The 22,205-nt window shown below is 52.7% G+C and overlaps 1 protein-coding gene across 4 annotated transcripts in view; it reads right to left on the minus strand.

Moving 5' to 3' along the window:
* PLXNA4 (plexin A4) overlaps positions 1-21,387 on the minus strand; it is a 371,857-nt gene extending 350,470 nt beyond the window's left edge. For all 4 annotated transcript variants that reach the window (XM_065884184.1, XM_065884185.1, XM_065884181.1 and 1 more), the window contains exons 1-2: positions 20,203-21,387; positions 3,498-3,680 (exon numbers count right to left, since the gene is read on the minus strand). In XM_065884184.1, the coding sequence (XP_065740256.1) occupies positions 3,498-3,680; positions 20,203-21,387 (1,368 nt within the window). The remainder of the gene's footprint in view (positions 1-3,497; positions 3,681-20,202) is intronic.
* Between the last annotated feature and the right edge of the window lie 818 nt (positions 21,388-22,205).

Raw genomic sequence — 22,205 nt, forward strand, 5'->3', positions numbered from 1 at the left:
AAAAATAAGATGTCCAAATTGGTACTTTCCTCACCTCCTTTCCCCCTGCCTCATGTGATGTGTGCACTAAAGGAGTGAGATTATGGTCATCAGAGACGAGGTCGCAAATGATGGGGACCCACACCTTTCAAACAAAATGAAAAGGCAGTAATTTTGAAGGCAGCCCATGGATAGCTACAGTCTAGCTCCTGGACCCCTGAAACTCACAGCAAACTCCCTTACTCTTAGCAAACCTCCCAACCCCCTCCCACCCAGCCTTCCCACCTTGAGTCCCTTGTCATATTGCAGAGAACTTCCGTGAGGCCCTTGATACACACGGGAGATTATTACAGGGCTCAGAGAAACCAGCTCTGTAATTATGGCGACAGTGTGATTTCCATTATTCTCGCCCCCTGGTTTCAGTAGCTCACAAAACTTCCTGCTAAGTCCTCCTGCAGTCCCAGAGCTTTTCATGGCTGGGCCTCTGCCCAAAAGGTGAATGGGGTCCTGATAACCTCTTGGAAAAGCAAGGCAGAGTTATTACAAGGAAAGGGGAGTGGTGCTCAGCGAGCAAGGGTGCTGGGAAATTCTATTGTTTAGAAAAAATAAATAAACTGGCCAGTTTCGCTTTTTATTATTTCAAACAACAGACTCGGCGGCCCGGCTTTCCTTTACCAGCTCAGACTGTCCCCCTGGGCCAGCTGTGCTGAGTCTGCAGGAGGGTAGCTGAGCTTCAGCTAAACTATTAAAAAGGCTCCCACTCAGAGCTCGTGGAGCAGAAAGTTTGGCTGCCCTGATGGCCTGGCTTTCCCCAGGAGGGCCACTGGCTCATTGCCCCCCGCACGTGACCCTCTGGTCTTACCTCTCAAATGTTTATGCTTCAACAGTCCCACTATAGTTCTGGAAATTAAATGTAATGTCCCAGGTGGCTGAAACAGAACTGTTCTTATATAAGCCCTCCCACCCCCGCGAAGTAAAAGATGACAAAGGCCGGCCCACGGTTTATAAAGTCCCAAGGCTCCCGGTCAGGTGTTGCCTGTCATTGCTGGCCTGGCTGACCTCTGGGGACACTTCAAGGCAAGGCTTTGCCCACAGCCTGCCCCACGAGGGATGTCTGTGTGCACCTGGCCCAAGCTCCAGGAGGTGTCCTCAGCCCACACTCATGGAGATGGGCTGCACTCTCACCTCCCATCAGGAGGCCGGCTTCCACAGGGGAGAGGGAGCCAACCCCCATGAGCCTCTGCCCACCCTCCGACCAAGAGCACACATTTGCAAGTCGACCATCTTGGGTTTACGATGCAGCCATGGCCAAGAAACATCTTCCCCCCTGCCGCCAAGAGAAAACAACTTTCTATTCTGTTATGTGCACTGAATTTTCAAAGTTTATTTCACTGACACCATATACCAACCAGCTCTGACAATAGCAGAAAAACAAAACAAAAAAAACCTTCTACAGGGTCTACTTGGTCTGGCCAGAAAGTGAAGGATCCTCTGGCACCTGGTAGGAAGTTTAGGGGGTGGGCATGTTTCAGCACACTGCAGGAAGTCACCTCTCCCTTGCACTGAGATTGGGCTCCGTAGAGACAAGAGCTAAAGCACCCCAAATTTCCTTGCTTACGTATTTATCCTCAACAGGACTTATTCACCCATCGGGGCAAGCAAAGCAGGTCAACACATTTCACTGTGTGAACTGCATGCGGGAAGGCTTTCGGTATTCAGACTTCGCTTTACCAGCAAATCAAATTCCTTGACTCTTGGTGAAGAATGAAGTCATCTGAGCAGCTAACGGAAACGTCCCCGCGGTCCCTGCTCTACAGCCCGTGGACTTCCCTCCTTGATTTATACTGAGGCTTATCAGACACAATTTCAGCAAGCTTGGTTATCTGATTTCCTAGCTCACTGAAAGCTGGAAGCCACAGACTGAGGGAGGAAGAAAGGCGCTGATGTGGACCAGTACTTCCTGGCAGCATTTGGAAGTGCTGAGTGACACGGTACGCTAGAAGAAGAGCCGGGAAGGCTACAGCGATCAAACACAACACACCTACACCTCCCAGCATCTTCCTCGGGCGTCCGCGAACCCGTTCAACATGTGAGTAATAATCTACACGAGAAGATCAAGGCGGCAAGAAAACATTCAATTGTGTTTAATACATTCTTCACAGAAGGCAGACCATAAAATGTAATTCTTAAAGCTATACGGATGATGGTTAAATTATTTGTTAACTTGACACAGAAGGCAGCACACGACGATGAGGTGGGCAATCCCAGACACGTGGCGTGTTGCCTGCATCACCCTTGCAGCATGCCACGGTGTTTCCCCAACATATGTTTCTTCTTCCAGCTGCTATGCATGTAACTGTTCCACGCACATTCCCAACCCCCACGCCCCCTGCTCCCCACCTCTCCCCATCCAGCCCCACTGCCTGTTCCACAGAGACGTACACTCTAAAGAAAAAAACAACAAGTGCTGAAATGGGCTGTCACACAGTAGGATGGGAGAACAGGCACAGTCCCTAGATTTGCAGAGAGCATTTCCCCTTGACCATCCAGCTAACACCCACAAATACAGCAAAGAGAAAGGCAGCCATCAAAATTCAGTCTCAGGTCAGGCAGCGCCACTTGATCCATCTGAATCACACAATGTCCAGTTAATTCCAAGGGAAGTCTAATTAAAACAAGCAGGATCTCCACATGGAGTCATCAATATTTCCCAGGGAAAAGACTCAAGTATGATTCTCAGCCAACAGAAAACAGGACCTACTGCCTGGAGTCTTAGAAAGGCTTTTAATCCAAGCAAGGAGGGCACCCTATGGGGCCAGCACCAACTCACTGAGACGAGAACCCAAGCAGAGGTGGGCGAGAAAATAGTTCTAGATAGATAGGGGCCCCCAACACGGCGGACGGGCCAAGGCCACCCAGTGCCCCTGAAGCCAGCAAGCTTCTGGAGAACGGGGAGGAAAACTCACGTCCCCAGATCACGCGGTTCTACTCCCCCTAGGGCAGTTCTGCGCCCCCAAAACATCCAGGGTCTCCCCGTCCCACGACTTGGCTCTTAGCCCTAACGGCAACTCCAGCAGGTGTTACACTTTCCTCTGTCGGTTTCCCTGAATGGAGTCCAGATGGATGCACCCGCCAGAAGGGCTGAAGCAGGAGGAACGGGCATATGCCTTGCCCCTGTCCATCCTCCACAACCACCCAGGCCTCATAAAGCTATTGCCCAAGTTGGACAGAATACACCATATTTAGAACGGCCTAGCAACCTGGAGACGCGCACCTCTCAGAAGCACACCAGCCCCACGCAAGAGATGGGTCCACACACTCACCCGCTGTGAGTCCCACAACAACCCTGCATGTGAAGGACAAGAGTAGCATTGATGACCTCAACAGCAACACAGCCATTAGCTCAAACCTGTATCACTGCCAACCAGGCCCAAGGTAGTAAAAGAATGCAAGAAAACATCCATCCTGCTGGGACAGGCTGCCTCCACAAGAACCAAAATGACTACACCTTGTCCTACCTTCTTCAGCTTGCCACTCTTGGTGCCCACGAAGGCCAGAGAATGATTCTTGTAGACGTATGCAATGACAGAAGTCATGCGGTCCCTGTCCTCCGTGAAGACGGGGATGCCACGCACCATCTCAGACACGCCCAGGGGGGCATTCATATCCAGGCCACAGAAGTTGTCATCAATGGTTAGGAGCTGAAAATGAAGGAGGAGAAAAATTAGAAGCGAGCACCAGGGCAATGGGTGGAGGTACTGAGTCAGAGAACTCTGGAGCTAGAAGAATCCTTACAGATGGATCACCTGTTATAAATCCCTCCTTTATTACATGAGAAACTCAGCTCCAGAGAAACTAGGTAACCTGCCAACAGTCATCTAAGTAGGTTGCAGGACCATGGCAAAAAGTCACAGATCCCTGGAGTCTCTTTACACCATGCGCCGTGGTCTCTCTGCCCCTCCTCCAACCCCTCCAGGCACCATCCTGGTAGTTTAGATGGCCCATCACCACCACCCCTTGGGAAAGCACTGGGCCAGCACCCATGAGCATGGGCTCCAGACAGCCTTGCTGGGGAGTGAGAGGGGCGAGGTCTCCATATCCACACACTTACTGTTGAGCAGACACACAGACGAGGACTTGAACGTGTGGAACAGAGAACTAGAAATGTTAACACACGTGCGACAACACCACGGCAGAGACACGTACAGTCAATCGGTTGGGGAAAGGAGGAGTGGAAGGTTTGTGGATGAACTCAGCAGGCCACAGGTGCCTCACTGTGTCCCATTTCAGGCTCTCTGCTTCTTTTAGAACATGGCGAAGGAGGGCAGGCAGCCTGACCTTGTCATACCTTCACCAGCATTTCCCAAAGTGTCTTCCACCGGAACCCCAGTCCCACAAGATATTCTACCATAAACGGGCTCTTTGGGCAAATAACTTTGGGAAACGTAGTGAAACGCAGTGCATTCTAACACCATGTAAGACATTCCTAATTGTTACAAGAAGGGTCTGTAAAGTCTTTTTAGGAAGAAATGTGTTTAAAGTTCTCTCAGCATTTTATTCCCTAAACCACTTTTTTGACCGGAACACCACTTAGCATCCCTTAAAGAGACTGTTTTCCCAGGTACCCTGTGGGACACACTGACCCAACTCTTGCTTCTGACTCTGGGACAATTTCAGCAGTCAGGGAAGAAACAAGAAAAACCTCTGGCCCATTTCCCTGCCCACCCCCACCCCCCAGTGTTTTAGCTGAAATTCTCCTTGTTTTATTCCAGGCTCCCGGACCCCCATGTAAGCAGAGGGTCACAGCTAGGGAGTCTTACTGGGGAGTGTAGGAGACCTTGACAATGGCTGGGGAGGGGCTTCCAGAGCCCTCCACTGAGCAGCTTTGGGTGGGCACAGATCTCCCCGAGGTGCTAGGATCCTGCACTGGGTTTCCCCTTTTTTCTCAGAAGAACTGTGTGCTCTTAGAAGACTCACTCCATCTCCCTGTGCTTTTATTTTCCACTCTGTAAAGATGAAGGAAACAACCTCTGCCTTTTGATGAGCTTCCATAAAGCCTATAGAGCTCATGCCTGTAAACGCCTTAGGACTTCGCAGAGAAAGGAGTGAAATAAAATACAAGGTGTCATTTTTTAAAGGCTTCAATCCAGCCAAAGGAAGAGGCATCTGGACAACCAGCAGGCAGGCTCTTGCCAGTGGAGCCGCGTGAAACCGGCCAACTCTGCGCTTTCCAGGGATGCGGGGGTTCCCTCAGCTCTCTCCCAGCAGTGCTGTCCATCTCAGGGAAGACAATGTGCTGAGCACTGACACCCTCCCTCTTATCGTGGTGGGAGCAGCCAGGGCAGGGCGGGAGGGAGCATGGGCGGGCTCGGCAGGCCATGTGCAGGGCAGACGACTGTGCCACGGCTGGCACTGCCTCTGGCTTCTATTGCAGGGTCTGGCCCCACAACCCGGACCAAATGCACCCCACCCCTTCAAAAACAACTATAGGAGTCAAAGGTGGGAGGAATCTTTCAAGGTCTAGTCTGATCTTTACGGTTCTTTCTTAAAATGAGGAAATGGGGGTAGGGGGAGACAGAGTGGAGAGAGAAAGAGATGGACAGAAGAGAGGAAGCAAAAATCCAGATCAAGGGCAGACAGTGTTTTCTCCCTGCTGGACGTAACTGCCGTGACCTGCCAAGCATTCAGACGGCAGCTGAGGAATCTTCATGGCCTTGCATGTTCCCGCCTCTGGTTCAGAAGGAGTCCTCATCCTGGACTTTCTGGGCCCTAAACTGTGCTGCTGGGACTTCTGCCATTAGCAAAAGGACCTCACCCATTACAACCCATTTTCCAAGTAGGTGAGACCGAATGATTGTTTGCTCCGCACAAGGGGATACTGAGGCAGGGAGCGAGGCACAAATACACACCTCATTGACCTGATAAGGCTCAGGCCGCTCAGCTCCCCGAAACTACATTTCTGAGTGGTCAGTTTCCAAATACCATTCTTCTTCACTGGGCAGAACACGAGATAAAAACCAACTACGTACAAAAAGAGAGTGTGCATTCAGCCAGTTGCCACATTAAATCCCTGCTTGCTCAGAGGCAGAAAGTCAGGGACTTGCAAGTCTCTGCCACTGCGGCATGTTGCATGTCAAGGGGCCAAGTAAGGAATGTTTTCATCGTTAGGAAGTGAGGACAGCTCAGCCTGGTGGCCTGGCAGCTAGGACTCTGCTGGTTTCAGCTCATGACAGCTCCCTGCGAGGCCCCATCAGGAGGCAGGTCTCGGGTTCCTCACCTGTACCTGACAGGTACACCCCGCATTGCCCACCTCGTGGTATTGTCATCAGGCTCAGATGAGGCAAAGGGGACAACTGGGGCTCCTAACGTGGGGCCGAGATTCCAGGGACGATGGCTTCTCGCCCAGGCTCATCTGTGCCTCGATTTCTCCCTCTGAGCGGGGCCCCAGGTGATGAAGGGGTGATGGAGGCCTTTGACCAGGAGCAGCCCGGGTCTGTGTGGGTGCTGAGGCCCCCTGGCTATGGCGTGGGGTGGGAAGGGGCTTACTCCTCGTTTCCTCAAAGCGGGGGTGATAGGGGAGGGAGTTTTAACATTGAAGTCGGGGAAAGCACAGGTCTCGCGTTCACAGGCAGCTGAGCTGCTTCCCAGCCGCACATCTTGGCACAAGCTGCTCCTGTCCTCTGGGCCTCACCTTCCTTGACGGTAAAATAGCAAGACGGGCCCATCCCGAGGCCTAGGTGAGATATCAGGTGTGAAGACACCGGCTGAACTGGAGAGCCCTTCATTAAGGTAAGGTGGGATTTCATGTTAATTTTTTTAATGGAAATCCTGCCCAGAACAGAAGTAGGATGGCGGCAGGGAGTGGCCCTTGCACGCCCCACCCCGGCCAGAGCACAGCTCTCTAAGGACACCACCCGCTGAGTCTGAGCTGAAGCCACAGAGTAATAACCACACTGGGAGCAGAGGAGAGAGGAGGGAGAGTCCCGCAGGGCCCGCAGACCTCGGGGGCTGGGGTGTAGGGAGCAGATGCCGGGCCCCTGGAAGGGAAGGCTAATGGGCGAAAGCCTTCCACGGGTGAGGGCTGGTGCAGATTCCTGAGCACCCTGGGCAACGGGGGAGTCTGGCCCTGGCCGAGCCCTCCCCTGGGCCCCTTAACGGCAAGATTAGAGCGGCAGCCAGAGGAGCCAGGAAGGGACTGGGCTCCGCTGTAAGCAGGGGCCCACCAGGCCCGCAGGCCCAGATTGCACCTCTCCCCTGCCACTCCACAAATACCCACGGATGAGCTATGGCCACTGCTACAGTGCTTACTCATTAGACAGCAGCTTCATTCTTACCAAGGGAAGAAATTAGGGTCTGCTGCATGGGAATATATGTAGTAGGCAACCCTGTGAATAGACCTCAAGGGCCTTAGACAGGGCCACACCCCCTGGGGTCCCTTCTGCCCCATCAGGAAGATACCAAATCTGCTTTCCATAAATGTCCTCATGGGGTACCTGGCTTATAAATTAAGATTGGTGATCCACTGGATTCCAGGGACCATGAGCTCAAGGATGGGACTATGTTTTACCCATGTCTGTATCCTTAGCTTGGTTCCTGGTTCGCAGTAGGTTAAGACATACACGTTAAATGGATAATGGATGGATGGATGGATGGATGGACCGATGACTAAATAAAGGCTTGAGTCCCACAGTGGCTAGCACTGTGGAACTAGAGTCAGAATGCCTAGGTTGGAATTCCAGTTCCACCATTTAATGCTGTGTGACCTTGGGCAAGGTATTTAACTTCCCTGTGCCCCAGTTTATCATGGGTAGCACAGGGATAATAATAATAGCACATACTTCCCGGTGCTGTGGCGAGGATCAAATGACTAACACATGTAGAACAATGTCCGGCACTTAGTAAGTGCTAAGAGAGTGTTAGCTCTTATTACTGTTGGTCCCATCCTTAGACAATTCAGATAACTTTTGTGAGTCTTAGCGTCTTGGGGGAAATTCATGATAGCCACCTCGTAGAGGTGTGATCAAGATTAAAGGGGCTACTGTTACCAAGATGAAATAGCAAAGGTGGTACTTCCTAGAGATCTATCAGGCCAATGAGGCTGAATGAAGGAGCACAGAAATAGTCTTAAGATCCAGAAGAGTTGCGCTACTCATCAGAAATGCGAATTCTCGGGCCCCGCCCCAGATCTACTGGATCAGAAACTCTGGATGTGGGGCTCAGAGATCTGTACCTTAACCCCTTCCCAGCGCTTTAGTAAGAAGCACCCTCCTAGATCACCACAGGCGTCCCTTTCTTGCTGAGGGTGCCACAGACCGGCCCAGGAGAGAACGGCACGTGACAAGCGTAACCACTGGAGCAGGACCCACTGGATCTGGGGGGAGGAGCCCACGGCAGCCCCCCAAGCCGAGCAGCCATGGTGGAGGTGGCGTGGGGAGCCAGAGCTGACACCCCGGATTACGATCTCACAGCTCACCGTGCTTCCCTCGCGGCAAAGGTTACCATGCAATTACGTGTCGCTACATTCAAATGACAGAGCAGTTACGGTTACTTTACCAATTACAGGGAAATTGCTCCCACTCTGCAGAGAGACTGGCACTCTGAAAAGCTCTATCATCTCCACGGAAAGGGGATTTTAAATGCTGCCAGCATCCTTCCTCCGCAGTCTCCACAGGCTCCAGGGCAGAGCTGCAAAGCAGCCACCCGAGGGCCCCCGCAGTGTCTGGTGATCTCTGTGGAGACCCTCTGAGAAGGGCTGAAGAAGGGGGCAGACCTGGGAGACAATGAGGGCATCACCCTCCGACCCTGTGCCCCACCATCAACCTGACACCTGTGCCAACCCATCCTGTAGGCCTTGGGTGATGAGGTGGGGCAGGAACCTGATTCTGAGATCACTCCTCCTCCGATCTAGCATGGCCCCCAGCCTGGTTCCTGATGCACCCGCCTTGCCAGGTGGAGCTGTTTTAGCCCTGCCCTTCATTGCCCCACCTTTGTAGAAACCCCACATTGAGTCCTTATTATGGAAAGATCAGAACTTGGCCAGAGCTCAGTGGGCCAAAAGCAGCGCTAATGAGGTAAAGGTCACCAGGTCCGTCCCCCTGTGGGCCAATTAGCTCAGCTCTGGGACCCGGTCTCTTCCATAGCCACAGGCTGCCCCTCTCACCCACGGCATCCACTGTTTGCAAATATCCCAAACTGATCCAAAGGAGGCTAACCAGATGAGCCTGCAGGGATGGACAAATGCAGCCGACTCCTCCCACAGGGGTTGCAGCCGCTGACTGCTCTGGGCCGGCAGCTGCAGCCTCTGAGCCCAGGATGGAAACTACAAAGTCAGACCTGGTCCTCCCATTGCTCATGGGCAGTTCCTGAAGAGAGAGGAGTCCTTCCATCTCGGAACAAACCGGCTCTCCAGCCCTCCCTGAAGGCAAAAGTAGCATCCAGCCTCATGCAGAGGAGTCCTGAGCACCCCTGCGCCTACCCCCAAAGCTGGGAAGCCAGACCATTACGGGGGGAGAAGGCATCAGAGACCTTCCGAGCTCACCCACTCTGGGGCCTTCAGTTGGGCCTTTTTCCATCAAACTTTTGGTCTCTTAGGCTACTGGAACTCCCTGTTTCCATCAGGGGAAACTGAAGCACTAAATGAAGACAACGCTACTTACTGTTCTTCATTTAGTACTTCGCTTAAGAATGTTTAGAAGGACCTACTAGGTACCAAGCACCAGGTGAGGACCCAACAGTATAAAGATGAAAACATCTCTGTTTCTGCCCCTTTCTCAGTGGGGGAGACAGACCGGGTCCATGACTAGACGAGGCCATGTATGCCCAGCTTCAGTTATGCACCTGGCGCTGTGGGGACAGAGGGCGGGGCCACAACTGCAGAGGGGAGCAGCAGGGTTTTGAGGAAGAAGGGACACTGGGGCTCCATTCTGGGTTCTCTGTCCAGGACAGTGCATGGCCAAGCTTTCACACATTGTGCTATTTCAGAGGAAAATGACTTAAGATCTTAGAATTCAACAGCCCCATTTTACAGAAGAGAAAAATTGAGGCTTAGAGAGTGAAATGACCCCTCATGACCTATCACATTCCCAGACTAGATGGAAAAACTGGCATTACATGGAGGCTTCCTCCAAGTTGCTAGAGGGTGGCCCCAAAGGAACCAATTCCATGATCAGGGAACCTACTGTCAGGATGAGAGGCTGCTCTGGGACAGTGCTTGCTTCCTTTTCTTCTGTCCAGGATAAGCCCTCCACCCTTCTGTGATCTCTGGGAGGAACTACCTCTCCCATCCCGAGGAGGCCCTTGGCTAGTCATCAGAGTGGGATTCCTCCTTTCCTGGGCTGACCTATCCCAAAGGAAAGTGAGAGCTGAAGTTTAGAAAAGAAATACAAGTTAGGTGAAAAAGAAGGTGGAAGCCCATGAGGTGCCTACTGACGTGGAAAAGAAAACGTCTTTAGATTCATGCTCAGCAGTCCTTAGATTCATGTCCCAAACATCTTCCCACTAATTAATTACACTTACACACACACACACACACACACACACACACACACACACACACACCAGGAGCTGACCAGAGCAGACCTCCGCAGTGAATTTCACATGTGGGATTTCTTTATAAAGGGAGATATTGATCAGGTAAGTGTAGTAGCTCATGTCTACATACAGACCCCAGATGTAAATCTCTGCGGTACAGGAAGATAATGATCTCCCACTTATTGGGGCCAGATGTCAAATAGAACCACTGACCCCAAGGTGTTCATCAACGCACCAGGGTCTGATGCTCACTGTGTATGACTCTGTGTGCCGTCTGACGGCAGGGCAGGAGGGAAGCAGAGAGAGCCCTCAGGGAGGGAGGAACCCCGTGGGGAGGCCCTGGTTGGCTTAAGGTTACTCTCATCAGAAAGCCTGTTACTCCATAAAATAGTCCCACGTGCCTGAGTGCTCGTTTCTGTAACAGAGAAAGAGATCCCAAAACTTGGACGGTACCACCCTCTGACTGCTTCACTGTTCTGCATAAACTTTCCTCCCGCTCTTATGATTTCTAACCCTCCCCGAAGCTCTGCCCATGGCCCGTGCTGACCCCAGGTGGTTGAACTCTCTTCAAAGATGGAGAAGCCCCGACAGAGGTGAAGGTCGGCCCTACACCTCGGCTGTGAGCCCAGACGTCAGGAAAGGAGCGGGAAGGAGGCCTCCTCCACTTAATCACTAATGCATTATCTCAGAACGGTTCTCTATTGTGTCTTTTTCAGTGAGATTGTAGGGGGAATGAATGTGCAGAGACAGAGAGGGGAAGCCAGCAAACCACAGCCACAGTAACCAGTTAGACCAACATGTTATTGAAGGGGCTTCATGAAAATTGTCTTGGGGTTGGAGAAAGAACCCGACAAATCGCACCAAGATTTCTAAGAGCCACGTGCCCTGTTTCTAAGCAACTCAAAAGGGTGGGTACCAAAATACAGGTCATCTACGTGGTCACTCAATCATCATGATAACAACCTATCCTTCTAATAGGAAACTAATGCCACTAATTTGAGCTGTTTTCCCAAGAGACGGGCATTAAGCCCAGCACCCTCTCTGCAGTCCAGAGTGTAACCAGTAGCGAGCCGTAGCAATGCACCGCTCCTAGGAGATGCTGAGCATAGCGGGCACAGAGCAGCTCCAAGTCAGGATCCCAGGGATTGAACCCCTGACCTGCTCCTCATTAGCTCAGCTGCTGAAAGCCCTGCGTTCCTCCCTCTGGTAAGGACTGAGGGCCACGACACCATGACTGGAGATACAGGCAGGCCAAGCAAAAGAAATAGGAATGAAAATCCACTAGCCCAGTTCTGCAGGTGACCTCCGTGATGGGACTAGTCCAGAAGCCAAAGCTGGGCCCCTGGAAAAGACCAAGGAAGGCCTTGGAATGGTTCCAAGCAAAACCCACTCGGGTGCTGTCCCTTTCCTTTTGTACCTTAAGCTTCAGAGGTCCCCAGTGGCTGCCTGTCAAGGGCAAAGAAATCCCACCCAGCCCATCAATCCCACGTTCCCACTTCTCTCCCTGTCTACTGCAGACAAACTCAGCTGCCACCAGGACTGTAATTGGAGCAGGGCACACCACAATGATTAAGTCTGTGTGTTTTCTAGCGGGCACTAGGAAACAGTGGTCCCAATGGTCAGGCTGAATTATGGGGTAGGTCATTCCCTTGTTAGCGGGAATAAATTTTATTAGCCCCACTCTCGTTGCTGTGCATCTTCCCCTCTTTGCTCCTCAGGCCCAAGTATGGGTCTGGATAATGTTGCCTGCACGCAGGATAAATCAGCTGAACAAATCCCATTATATTTTGGAACGCTGACAGAGACACAGTAATGACACCGAGACTGGGAAAAGATGTGGGCTTTCTTCTCCCCCGCTGATCCCGTTTCAAACACATGGACAGCATGCGGGGCCCAATCCACCAGGAAAAAAATGTAAATTGAGAGGCCGAATGGAGAACTCCGTGAGTTGTCTTTTTTCCTGCTCTCCACTAACTTTGTTAATGAAATGAAGCAAGCTCCGTGTGCCAACGTGTAGTCATTCCCTTCTGTCTTACAAAAACTAAGGGGCACATGAAGGTGACAGCAGGGAGGATCTGGCTGGAAATGTATCCTCTCCTTCAAAGGCCTTAACTTAGCATTCATAACACGTGCTGGATGGGAGGGAAGGCGGATGGGGCACGCTCCAGGCCTGGGATTCTGAACATAACATCTGGGTTAGGTACAGCCCAAATCTCTCAAAAGCAGGTATTGGTGGAGAAAAAATATCAGTATGAAATCACAGCAATATTATTAAGTCTCTTTCTGTCTCATCAGGTGGTTACTGTAACCAAAGGAGACTACACTGATGATGCTATGAGATGTTTCAGTGTTCTACAAATATAAGGTGCTCTGTGACCATCATCATTTATTAATGTCTCTGTATTTCTCTTTCCCTAGGAGTCTCAGCAGACTTTATTAAAGGGATATTGTTTTATCACCTCCTTCTAGAAGGTGAAATGTATAATTTAAAGCAAAAAGGAAACCGCTCACCAGCTCAGTGATCTCTCACGAGCTGGACCTGGCTGAGACCCAGAGGCCCAAGCTCCCAGGCCAGCATCCCAGCCAAGACGCCACCCTGTGAGGATGACGGGAATTGAAGGAAAGGCCCAGAAATGAAGATCTGGATGGATAAGTCAGGCCAGTCTGTGTGCTGACTGAATGAGAGGCCTGGCTGCCAATCTGGGCTGGGCTGTCGCACACCATCTGGGGCGGGGTGGGGGGGGGGGGGGGCGGGGGCGGGGTGTGTGTGTGTTTGCGTGAGCGTGTGTGTACACGGGAGAGAAATCTCGCTGTATTAGCTGCTGTGTGTAGTGTGGAGGTGTGAGGGAGGATAAATCACAGAAAGAGGGAGCCTCAGGGATGACTGTGCACAGAGTGTGAGTGTAAGTGAGAGAGTGAAACACAGCAGAGAGAGCGACAGACAGACAGAAATGACGGGGAACAGACACCATGAGAAAGTGATTCATATATCCAGAGCGGAGAGGATGCGTGTGCGCACGTGGGTGTGTGTATAGGGGTGCACGCCTCTGTGCAGGGCTTCATGAAGTCGTTCTCTCGGTGTTAGGACACGGCATTGCCGGCCTCACCTCCTAACCGCTGCTCAGTAAACCCTGCCCTGAGGTCGTGGCAGCTGTCTGTGTTAACGGTCTGCAGATGTGATTCCTGGGTCTCGTCACCCTCCCTGCTGGCCCAATGGGCTCCAGGGTGGTGTCCTGGGAGGTCATGCCCAGCCTAGGAGGCCAGCCTCAAGCCCCTTCCTCTCATCAGGCCCAGCATATCCCCCAGGGCTCAGCCACCATCCTGGACCCCAAAGCACCACGTGTACTTGGCTGAGGTGCAACTTTAATCGCAAATTCTGCTGGCCAAAGGGAAAGAGGTGGGTGTCCTTTTCACCTGAATACCTGGAACAGGAGCCATCTCAAGGGGAGGGGGGAAAACTTGAATAAAGATAGGGTCTGTGATATGGCAGCACCTCCCAACCCACCGCTAAAACACAAGTCTGGAGTACGGGGTCAATGGGCTGTGAGGGGTGAGGGCTTGGGCTGATGTGGAAGGAGATTTGTGATGTGTGCTGTCACTGGGACTTGAGTGTGGTGTATGCGGTGCATGTTTAATGGCCGCCGTGTGTGTGTGTGTGTGTGTGTGTGTGTGTGTGTGTGTGTGCGCGCGCGCGCGCGTTGTGTGTGAAGTGAACTGGAGTTGAGGAAGGAGGGATGGGGGAGACAGGAGCAGAAGTTCCTGGTCCGAGAGAGGACTGCCGCTGAGCAGAAAGAGAAAGGCCTGCCTCGCGCCACAAACAACAGGACATACCCATCCAGTCAGAGCTGCACTTCCTGCTGACAGGAAAAGAAAACAGCCCGAGCAGACGGGCAGAAACCGGCACCCGGAGCCTGGGGTGGCTGCCTGGCCATTCCGGATACGCACTCTGGTGGAGTTTCAGGATCCCAGGCGCCAGACCGAACGGCGTGACCATCCAGGCTGGGCTGGGAGGCCAGCCCGCGTCCAGGGGGTGACCCTGTCTCCTCCCAGGACTGCCCTGCCGGAGAGCAATGGATATGAGTCACGGCAACAGCACACACAAACGGGGTTCTCCTTTCCCACTCCCCGACAAAAAGCTCGGTCCCGGGTGCCTCTGTGAACCCTGCGAGACTGAGCAGGGCCGGTGAGTAAACCCTGAACGCAGGCAGGCCCCTGGCCTGGCAATGGCTCTCCGTCAGGGGCTTCTGGAAATGTGAGGGGTTTCCTAGTTCCCGCGGTGACTGCAGAGCCCAGTGCCACTGGTACTTAGTGCTGCACGGCCCAGCAAGGCAAACGCCCTGCAATGCCAGACGGCCCTGCGCCGTGAGTCATCCCAGCCCAGGTGGCACCGCTGCGTCATGCAGAATCACCAGCGGGAAGAGCACCTGGCTGAGAATTAGGATGCAGAGAAGGCGCGAGTCCCCCAACTACATGACCTTCAGTGAAATACTTGACTTTTCCGCTTCTCCATCTCCTCAACTGGACAGGATGTCTGCCTTTCCTATTATCCTGAGAACTGCTGAGAGAAGAGGAGGCAATGAAGCCCTTTGTCAACTGTCAGGCACCACACGGGCTCCCCAGGGGGACTGTGGGGCGGCTCGGAGGCCACCACCCTCTGCCCCCGCTACTGAGGCTGGACAGGTGTGAGGCGGTCACTCCGGTGACAGTCTCCGTCCCACGGACCGACATCTTCTAAGTTCCAAGGTCGAGTCTTGAGGGGGCGATTAAGCAGCTGAGTTTTGCTCATCCAGGCTTCTCAGCACTGAAGCTGATGCTGCCTGACTCCTACATCCATTGTAGGACTCCTACATCCAATCCAACTGGCTCCAAACTTAGGGAAGACTTAAGTGGCATGAGTGACAGTCACTCTCATGGTCACAGCCCTCGTTCCCGTCACACAGGCTGTAATGACCCGCCTGGATGCGTCTCTCTCCTGGACTCCTAGGCTCCTGGAAACTGATGTCATGTCATGATTCTTGGCACCAACCAGGAGAGGGTACATTGCCAAGGGCCTAATGAGAGTTTCATCCATTCGTTAACTCATTTGGAGGCAGAAGGGCTAGTGTCCTGTGAGGTGACCCCAAAGGCTGAAGAAAGGGTGAGGAGATATAGATAGCCATGCCCGGGGGCCTCCAGGACACCGGGCATCTCGGCCCGCATAGAACACGAGAGCCTTGGGCCTCAACAGCACAGCCTCCAGCCCAGCAGTCCCACTGCAGGTCAGGAGTGTTGGGGCTCCCAGAAAGGGGCTGAGAGCTGTCGCCCTGGCCTGCTTAGGGCTGTGGCACATGACAAGAGCCTCAGGCTGTGAGCTCCTTGTCTCAATTGTCACTGCTCTGCAGACAGAGGGTTTGGGGACCCCGGATAGCAGCCTTCCAAGGCACCAAAGATAGAGACCATCTCAGGGTTGAGCAGCAGAAACAAAGAAATTACATCATTATCCTTAAGCCCGCCCCTGGATGCTCACCAGCAAAAGGCCTTAGGTTGATCTACAGTCTCCCAAGTCCTAAGACACACTTGGAGGAGCCCTGGCTGATCCCTCTAGGACCCTCCTTCTGCACAGGCCCTCCTGAGGTCCTTAGAGTAATTTTCAGACGCCAGCCCATTTGTTCTTGGATACCTCTTTCCATCCAAGCTGGGAAAAACAGAACACAAGAAAGAATGGTAGGGCTTCCCTGGTGGCGCAGTGGTTGAGAGTCCGCCTGCAGATGCAGGGAACACGGGTTCGTGCCCTGGTCCGGGAAGATCCCACATGCCGCGGAGCGGCTGGGCCCGTGAGCCACGGCCGCTGAGCCTGCGTGTCCGGAGCCTGTGCTCCGCAACGGCAGAGGCCCAGAAGGCAAAACTAGAAGTTGCTTCCATCCCCCCCTCCCCCAAGCACCAGCAAACACCTGGGCTGCTTCCCCAGCCTCTACACCCAACGCCCACTCCAGGGTTTTCGTTTGCAACATGTGCTGATGTTCACAGGGACACAGTCCCAAGAGGAAGACACTCCTGGCCGACTGGCCCTTATCTGTGATAGGGGCTCAGCCAGCCTCTCTGGTTCTCCTGGAATAAAGACAACAGGTTGCTCCCCGGGGGCCTGCAGATCGAGGCTCCAGGTTCCCAGCCTAAAGCTTCTCCCTGCAGCGGGTCACCAGGCTGTGGGCCACCACGTGGCTCCACCAACGCCCCATGCATGGCAGGCTCCGACCCCATTTTCCCTGAACACAGCCAAACACAGCTGGGACCTGGTGAGGGGGTGGAGCCTCAGGGCTCATACTACTACCTGCTCTGAGTCCTGGAGGCATGAGTTCAGGGGAAGGAATGTGAATCCCAGGAAATGAAGAGACCAGAAAGGCCTGAAGAGTACCATGGAACAAGCATTCTAGCTTAGGGAACTAGGACAACAGGAGCACAATAAAAATGAGTCACTGGGCAAAAGGTACAAAATACCGGATACAAAATAAGTCCTGGAGATGTAATGTACAGCATGGTGACATAGTTGATAGTACTGTATTGTATATTTGAAAGTTGCTAAGGGAGTAGATCTCGAAAGTTCCGATCATAAGAAAAAGAATGTGTTACTATGTATGGTGATGGATGTTAACTATAGGCTCTTCTGGTGATCATTTTGCAATATATACAAATATTGAACCATTATGCCATACCCCTGAAACTAATATAGTGTTACATGTCAATTATATCTCAGTTTTAAAAGGAACCACTTTTCAAGCTCTTTGAGTTGTAACTATGACAAAACCCACAAGGGACACCCAACCCTACAGAAAACAAGTCCTAAAGTCAGCCTCCTGGGCCTCATGCTCCCCTCCCCCACTTTCCTGCAGCTGAAACGCCGCAGGACAGAGGCCGTCTGACAATCGGTTCCCCTTCCCAGGCCTCAAGGGAATCCTGGACTCAGAGGCAGAAAAGAACTCTAGAATTCATCTCATCCCTCCCTGCCTCAAGGTAAGAAGGCAAGAAGGAAAGGAAACCAACGGTCTTGTGAATGAATGAGTGCAGGAAAAGCTGGGTTTGCAAACACTGTGCCTGTGAGGGCTCCTCAACGGGGACACCCAGGAGCCTGGCCTGCGTGGTCTGAGCTGAGGCCAAAAGAACCGTAGCCAAGCCCCAGAGCAAACTAACTCGAGTGTGGGCTGAATCAAAGGAAACTGATCCTGTGCATTAAAAGCTGGTGTGGCCTTTTAGACTGGCTGGGGAGACAGCCCCAGCCCTGTGCGGAGTTTCTGGCCTCCTCCTTTCTGCTCTCAGCCCTGAACTTGCCTCGAACTTGAAAAGGCTAATTAAAGCCCAAAGAAAAATCAAAAGCTTGTTATCTGGCTCCATTACTCCCAGTCCTGGCATTAGCCTGTCTTGCAAAGCTGCCTTCCCTCTGTTCTCTCCAAGGCCGCCAGGCGGATGTTAGGACCTGCAGCTCTGCAGACTCCCGTGATGAACTTTGCTTTTTGTACTGTGGCAGGGAGCAAATGCTTGCCCATGGGCAGCCAGGCTGATCTCCGCAGCTGATTTTACTCCCAAAAGCATTGCCCGAAAAGACAGGATTGGAGCAAGTTTTCTGCAGCAAAAATAGCCAACCCCTCTGATCTCAAAAGAACGAGCTGTTTAGTAAGCACACAGCATGAACTTGCTATTTTCTAACACAGGTGTATATGTGAGTGCTTGTGAGGGTATTTCTTGTGTACGTGGCCATGCATGTGTGTAGGAGTGTGTATGTGTGCGCATGTGTGCAAGCGTGGTGGTGAGAGGCAAGGGGGGTGGTGGTTCTCTTCAAATGCGGTCTCCGCTATTCACTCACAAATTCTATGACCTGGGGCAACTAACTCATTCAAGTTGTTGGGCCTCAGAATGAAGGTAAAGACCAAGGGATCTCTGGGCACCTTCCCCATGTCAACACTCTTAGGGCATCTCCCCAGGGACCTACGTCTGAGCGTGTAATATACATACACAAAGCACAGCACCTGGCCTGTCATTCACTGCCTTCATGTGGGAGCAGTGCATGACCCCCAAGTTCATAAACTAGTCTCACAGACTCTCCTGAGTGGATCACCTACTGCCCAAACCAAAGTCTCCAAAAGATATGTCACCTGCTAGGGCTCAGCAGATACAGGGGACTCCCCTCAATTCTCTGGCCTGGAAATGATGGTCAACATGTTGCTTCCTTCTTTGGCGCCTGGTGTCTCTCCCATTTCCTTTGCGACACTAGGGGTCTCCTGGCTTTCCAGAACCCCCAAGAAGAAATGGCATCTTTTAGTATCAGACCAGGTAACTGGAAAACTCATCACTAGAAAACAGCCTGAGCCTAAATGCTAGGGCACCAAAGAGAAACCTTGGGGCACAAGTGAGTTCCTTCTTTCTCCTCCCTCTCCCCTCCCCCAAATCCCACTGACCGGAGGAATGGCCTCACCGCGTGCTGGAGGTGTGGGTGCCAGTGCCCTCTGAGGTCTGCTTGGCATGAAAAGAAACTTGCACTTCTTAAATCAATCCAAGTACATTTTCCTAATATGGAATTCCACCAAAGTTTGACTAGGAGTCAAGAATCACATCCATGCACGTGCATACTTCTACCTGATGACTGAACTGTCCTTTCTTCTCCCTACATTAAGACTACAGGATAGATTTTCTCCAACTAGGTTCATAATTTTTCAACTGGACAATAAAAAAGAAAAAGGGAAAGGAAAGTGACACAGGGCATAGAAGATGCCAAGAGCTGAACCTTCCAAGTCACGTTAAGAATGGTTGAGAAAAAAACAACAATGAAGATGAACAGAAGTCAAGCCACAGAAAGGCAGGTGCTTTTCACATTGGGTCACAAGTGAGTTATGTTGGGAGAGGCAGGAGGCTGTGTCTCCCGTGGCACTGGTGGCTGCCCAGCAGTTCTGAGGTCCGGTCTGTCCCTCAGGGCTCACGGGCCCTGGGCAGGCCTCCTAAACCAACCCTTCATTCTCCCCGCCCCCTGGTTTCCTTCAGCCCTCTGTCACCCAGCACTGCTCCATGGCTGCTCTGGACACGTTTCTTCCATGAGACTGTGCACACAGAAGATACTTAATAAATACGTTTTCCCCTCTATGTTCACTGGACTCTCACCCTACTTCTTCTGATCTTATTTTCCCATTTCCTAAAGATAGGCAAGGGGCTAAAAACATACCTCTCCTGAAGTTCTACATCTACCCCAAATGTAAAATGACTGCCTCGCCACTCCCAGTACTGGTTGTACTCTAAGCTCTGCCTCCACCACCCATTGTTTTTATTCTAAGCTCCCAGGACAGTGACTTGCAGCATGGTCGGTAAGAAGGTGGGTACACCTCTCTAGTCACCGCATACGACAGCGCAGCCTTCAAGAACGGCTGGTGCACGTGGCATCTATGGCACACAGTTCTGCCTATTCCAGCCTCTCCTCTTACAGCCAGTGAGCCAACCAGAATAGAGAAAAGTGCCGACAGGAAATCTACATTTAGCTCCAGCTCTGACTCTTATAAGCTCAGTGACATGGTCACAGCATGCTTGAGCTGGTGATAATCCGAGTCCAGTGAGACCCGGAGGTGGGATATACTTGTCTCATCTACAAAATGGGACAGATGATTCACACCCCACGGAGGCCACAGCCTAGGTCTCGACACCATGCCACCCCGGCCCACAGGCCCTCCCCGGACTCACCGCGCTGCTGCAGGGAATGTCCTTCACCTTGAGCCAGGCCAGGTCCAGCGTGCCCTCGCCTCGATAGCAGGACTGCAGCCGTTCCTTAATGCGGTCATTGATCTGCTTCAGGACGAAGATGCACAGGGCCGACTCGTCCAGGGATTTCATTTTCCGCTTCTGGCCTTTGGAGAAGACGGTGAAGAGGAGGTCGTCCTCTGGGCGAACCCCGAGGGTCCGGGCGAGCACGGCCCCAGCTTTGGACAGGTAGGCGGCCTGCAGCAGGCGGTACTCCACCCCGCCATGCTCACAGCCAATGGGGACCTCCACGTAGGAGTTGAAGGCTGTGTCCTCCTTACAAAGCCTCACGAGCTTGGACGTATAAACCTGCTCCTTAGTGGTGGAGCCAGGGGGAGACACCATCTCAGGCTGAAGCGTCAAAAAGTAGACAAAGTTGCCGCTGCTGAAGCCATAGACGTAGTAGATATCAAAGTCGGGGATGACGGTGAAAGTATCCGAAGGAATCTTGATCATCGAGGCCACAAACTCATCGTGGAAGACATATGCGAACATGCCATCCGCCTCTGAGTTCTTGGTCAGTTTCCGGCTGGAGATGGTGGGGAAATACTCTGGCTTCCCGTCCACAGCCGTGGCAATGAAGAGCTTGTCATCCAGGTTGTTGTAGGAGACGATCACCCCAAAGACAGAGCCACTCTCATTGACCCCCGACAGGTAGTGCTCCTTCTTGTGAAAAGGCTCCCCCAGCTTGAAGAGGTCCTCCAGCCTGAGGAGCTTGCAGATGCCTTGGTACAGGCTCCCGCAAGCAATCAGCCTGTTCTCCTTATAGTCTATCAGGAGCATCTTGTTAACATTGTTGGTGGTGGTCAGGGGCTCGTTGCATGTCTGGACAATGCGGGGAGGGTAGCACTTGGGGTTGTCCTCGTCCGGCCCAGTCTGGTGGGTCACCAGGACCTTCAAGTCGCTGGAGAGCTTGTAGATCCGATTGACGGCCCCCACATAAATGTGCCCTGTCCTCTCATCCACCACCAGGTGGTTGAAGCTCTCAGCGGGCTCCCCGCGGAACGTGACAAAAGACCGCTTCTGGGGCAGCAGGGGTGGCTGCTGGGGGAGTAGAGTGGAGGAGCCCATCCCCACCATTAGGAGGTGGGAGAGCAGGCAGGTCCAATTCCAAGGCATGGCTCTCATTTCAGAGATGCGCCCTCGGGTCACAGTCACACTCGGCACAGCAGTGTCGAGGGAGGGGTGCAGGCTCCCTACGGGGGGAAAGGAAAGACGTGATGCTGCTTGACAAAGGCAGAGGCTTAGTTTCACCCCACAGCTTGTCTGGCTGGGCCCTCAAGCATCCTGCACACGCTGAAACAGACCTGCAATGGGGGACGCTGGGGCCAAGGGAGCCAGTCCCCAGTGTGTGGGTATGAGTGCCCAAGAGGGAGGGCAGCAGGAGGGCACTTCAGTAATAGTACTAGTAATAATACCAGCAACAGTAACAACAATGATAACGGTGATGGTGATGATGATGATGATGATAAATAGCCATTGCCCACAGAATGGCTGACTTTGCATCAGCCACTGTCCAGCACCTCCCAGAGACCCTCATTTCATCTTAACAAACGCTTCATTGCAGGGCAGCTTCCATCTGCCCCTCCAGATCTACTCTCTACCCTTCTCCATGCCCAGGAGGCTGACCTGTATGGACTATACCTCTGCAGGCTCCTTGCCCTTGGGCCTGGTTAGGTGCAGCCAGTGGGGAGAATCAGCCGAAGCCCAGTGGGACAGGGAGAGGCTAGGAGGAGCGGAGGGGGGCTGCAGGTCCTGTGAACCACCTCCTGCCTGCCTCCCTTTGGTCCTAGGGGAGGGAACGGGCCTCAATGTTCTCGCCCCCAAACACTGCCCTGCCTCTAAGGAGGCACGTGTCAAGACCCCCTCTATTAACCTTTGTGCAAATGACCTGATTTGTATGTACAATGTTTCCTGCTGGGACCCCGACTAGCAGCCTCGTGATA

The sequence above is a fragment of the Phocoena phocoena genome, chromosome 9, assembly GCF_963924675.1.
Source record: "Phocoena phocoena chromosome 9, mPhoPho1.1, whole genome shotgun sequence".
In the NCBI taxonomy this organism is placed as follows: domain Eukaryota; kingdom Metazoa; phylum Chordata; class Mammalia; order Artiodactyla; family Phocoenidae; genus Phocoena; species Phocoena phocoena.